General features: G+C 37.5%; 1 protein-coding gene across 1 annotated transcript in view; it reads left to right on the forward strand.

The window, feature by feature from the left end:
- The window catches only part of SEPT11 (septin 11), a 125,705-nt gene extending 122,615 nt beyond the window's left edge, over positions 1 to 3,090 (forward strand). Inside the window, exon 10 of the mRNA XM_023530882.1 lies at positions 3,027 to 3,090. Coding sequence (XP_023386650.1) covers positions 3,027 to 3,075 — 49 coding nt within the window. The 3' untranslated portion in view covers positions 3,076 to 3,090. The remainder of the gene's footprint in view (positions 1 to 3,026) is intronic.
- The last annotated feature ends 430 nt before the right edge of the window (positions 3,091 to 3,520 follow it).

Below are 3,520 nucleotides of genomic sequence, written 5' to 3' on the forward strand. Positions count from 1 at the left end.
GAAGTGCCGGGCCCCTCGGCTCCACCCTCGCGGACCGATTCCTAGACGAGTGACTCCTGTAAACAACACTGAATTGGTCTCTGCCTACCCTTTTTTACTCCCCACCGCCTTCCCAGTCCAACGAACGTATGGAGAAATCCGGGAAAAAAAAATGGGCTATTGGGGACGGGCTGGGGCAGGCTTTGGCCCTGGGGTATAAGGAGAATAGACATTTTCTCTGGGTTAAGAAAAGCCAAGGTGCGCGGACTCATTTTCGTTGGATGAGCGGAAGGATCTCTTATGGGCCGCACAGTGACGTCAGCGCCCCGTAAGCTGGTTGGAAGAAACGTGCGGTGGCCGGAGAGAGCGCTGCGCATGCGCCCCGGGGAAGAAAGAAGCGGCTGAGCGCTTCTCTTGGGGGTGGGGCTCTGTCGGGATGCTACTCCGGCTGAAGCTAGAGCTCCCTGGTTTTATCCAACCTAGCCTGTCTGTAGGGTTGGTAGAAGGTTTTACTGGGAAAGGGCTAGAGATTTGTTGTGCAAAATCATGTATTGTTATTGACCTCGCAAAAAATTGTGTTCTCTTCTTACCATTGACGTGTAAATAGAATTGCGATGTTTTTGCTGCCACATCCTGGGCACAGGGAGATTCTGAAGTGTTTTAGAAATCGGGAAATTCCGTGGATCATATCCTTAAGCATCTTTTTGCTTAAGGCTTCTTTTAGAACGGTAAATTATACTGCTGAAGGCTGGGAACCTGCTTATTAATGTGTCAAGGGAATTCTATCCACTTAAACAACGCATCTGAATATTTCAGACTACATTTTATTGCCAGATCTTTAACGAGTGAGTGATGACATGTAAATGTGTTTTATTTGGGCTCTTTTACTCGCTATAGTAACTTGATCATCTTTTAGTTGTTTTGATTATCAATTTGTAGAATTACAGAAAGTTTTGAAAAAGAAAAGGGGAAAAAACTCAAATTCAGTTATTTACGGAGATGGACTCTGTGATTTCCATTTCTGTCTTTTATATGCCATTTTTAACAGTCATTAAAAAAATAATGTGTGTTGAACTTATTCAGCGGGCCAGGCTGAGTGCTAAGCTCTATCAAACTGGAAGTAACTAAGACAGAAATAGCTCCTGCCTTCATGATCTTTACGATCCAAAAAGGATAAACATTGAGCTAACTGTCTCATTTGTTTGATTTGTTTTCTTATACATTGTATTCCCTCCCTAGAATACAAGGTCTGGAATTGCGGGTATCTTCCATGTTTTGTTTCACCCTGTATCCCTGCGTGTAAAGAGCTCTCGGTATTTGATTACTGACTGAATAAACAATTACCAGTATCAAAAGTATTAAGATGGAAAACTGCAGGCTGCTATGGAAACACTTAACTCTAGCCTAGTTAGGGATATCAGAGAAGGTTTCTTTGAGGAAGTGACATTTAAGATGAGACTTGAAACCACTGGGCAAAGAAGTGGGGAAAGAGTGATACAGGCGTAGGAAACAGCATTTGCAAAGGCTAAGTTGAGACAGTCACTGGCCGTCAGAGAAAAGAGGGGGAGAGAGCTGAGGTCCAGAGGGCCAGAGGACAGAGCAGCAAATGGGAAGCCCAAAAAGGATTTTACGTGGGTTGATTGTATTCTTTTTTCACTTTGTATAGCCTTTTTCTGTATTGCTATGTGGTCCTCCTTCTACATAACCAACATTTTTCTGCATAATACTTATGAGAGTGTAGCATTTCTGCATAATACCTTTGAGAGTGTAGCATAATTACGTTGTTGGACCATGATTTTCAGTCCAACAAGAATAATTCCACTCCTAGATATGTAGCCAAGAGAAATGAAAATGTGTGCACACAAAAACTTGTACATGCATATTGACAACAGCATTATTCATAATACTCAGAAGGTGAAACAACATGAATGTCCACCAACTGATGACTACATAAATTAAATATGGTATACCTATAAAATGGAATATTAGTTGGCCATAGAAAGGAGGCATTGATATGGTGCATGTAACATGGGTGACACAAGAAAACATATAATATGCAATCTTTTATGACTGTTTTCTTTCATTTAGCATAATAATTCCATTTATAGGAAATGTCCAGAATAGGCAAATCTGTAGAGACAGAAAGTAGATTAGTGGTTATTTAGGACAGGAGGCAGAAATGGGTTGGGAGATAATAGTTAAAGAGTGTTCGATTTCTTTTTAAAGAAAATGTTCTAAAATCAATTGTGGTGATGGTTGTACAATTCTAAATATACTGAAAACCATTGAGTTTTACACTTTAAATGGGTGAATTGTATGAGATGTCAATTATATATCAATAATGCTGTCACCAAAAAAAAAAAAAAATACAATATCTTCATGCATAACCTTTTTGGATTACTCCTGGGTCCAAAGATAGTTTCAGTTTTAAGGCTTTTGATGACTACCAGGCTGCCAAATTACTAGGCAAGGGAGTTGAACCAATTAAAATGTAACAACATTTAAGAGCTCTCACTTATTATATACTTATCCTTCTTGAAGTTTAGATTTATTAAAACTGTCTTACTGTCTGGGAGATTGCCAGTGACAATTTAATATACAATACTATAATGACAAGTAACTGATAGGTGATAAGGAACTAGGTCCGGTTGTCATAACAAAAAATATAAACATTCTTTTTCTTCAATATTCACTTATAAGACCTTACTTTTCATTAGTATTTCATTTTTCTTAATAACTAATATTGCTTTTACAATGAATTGTAGCTGTAAAAAATGGAAAGCCTTTAAAATTCCCTGAGGAAAAAAAATGAGGCATATAAGAAAACATATTAAAAAAACATATTAATATCTATGTATTGGTAAAGAATTTATATTTTTTCCTTTTTAAGATGTTTTTAGGAATGTTTCCCTTATGTCTTAAATAGTAAAAATAAACTACCTCTCTACATGGCATTTGATAATAATAATAACTAAAATATATTGATTATTCATTATGTACCAGGCATTGCACTAAGCATTTTTATTCTCCCATTTTTATCCCCACAGCACTCCTCTACAGAAGGTATTATTGTTGCCCCCATTTTGCAGAAGATAAAGAGGTCAAGTATATCCACAAGATTGGGCACACAGCTTGGAGAGACACAGCCAGGATTCAAAGCCAGCTTGTCTGACTCCAGAGCCTGGTGTGTTTTTGGTCACTACTCTTCACTGCCTCATCCTGTGGATATTTCTGGCTTGCATTAAATCTTCGAACAAAAATACTCACCCTATGGTTATTTTTGGCTTGCCTTTAATTTTAGAATAAATACATTTTTTTTAAAAACCTACGTTTTTAGTGAGCAGTTTATATGCGTTTCTAGAGAGTTGATTTTTGCCTGAAAAGGGGTTATTAAAATTTTCTTAGACGTTTTATTTCATGAGTGGAATATTGAATCTTGAAGTATAAACATAGCTTGCTTCAAAAAAAAGTGGTAGGGTAAGGAGACACATGAGAAACAGTGGGCTGTCATAATAAAGGTTCTGTTTTCAAATGCAAAATA

Source organism: Pteropus vampyrus, unplaced genomic scaffold (assembly GCF_000151845.1).
Source record: "Pteropus vampyrus isolate Shadow unplaced genomic scaffold, Pvam_2.0 Scaffold56, whole genome shotgun sequence".
Lineage (NCBI taxonomy): Eukaryota > Metazoa > Chordata > Mammalia > Chiroptera > Pteropodidae > Pteropus > Pteropus vampyrus.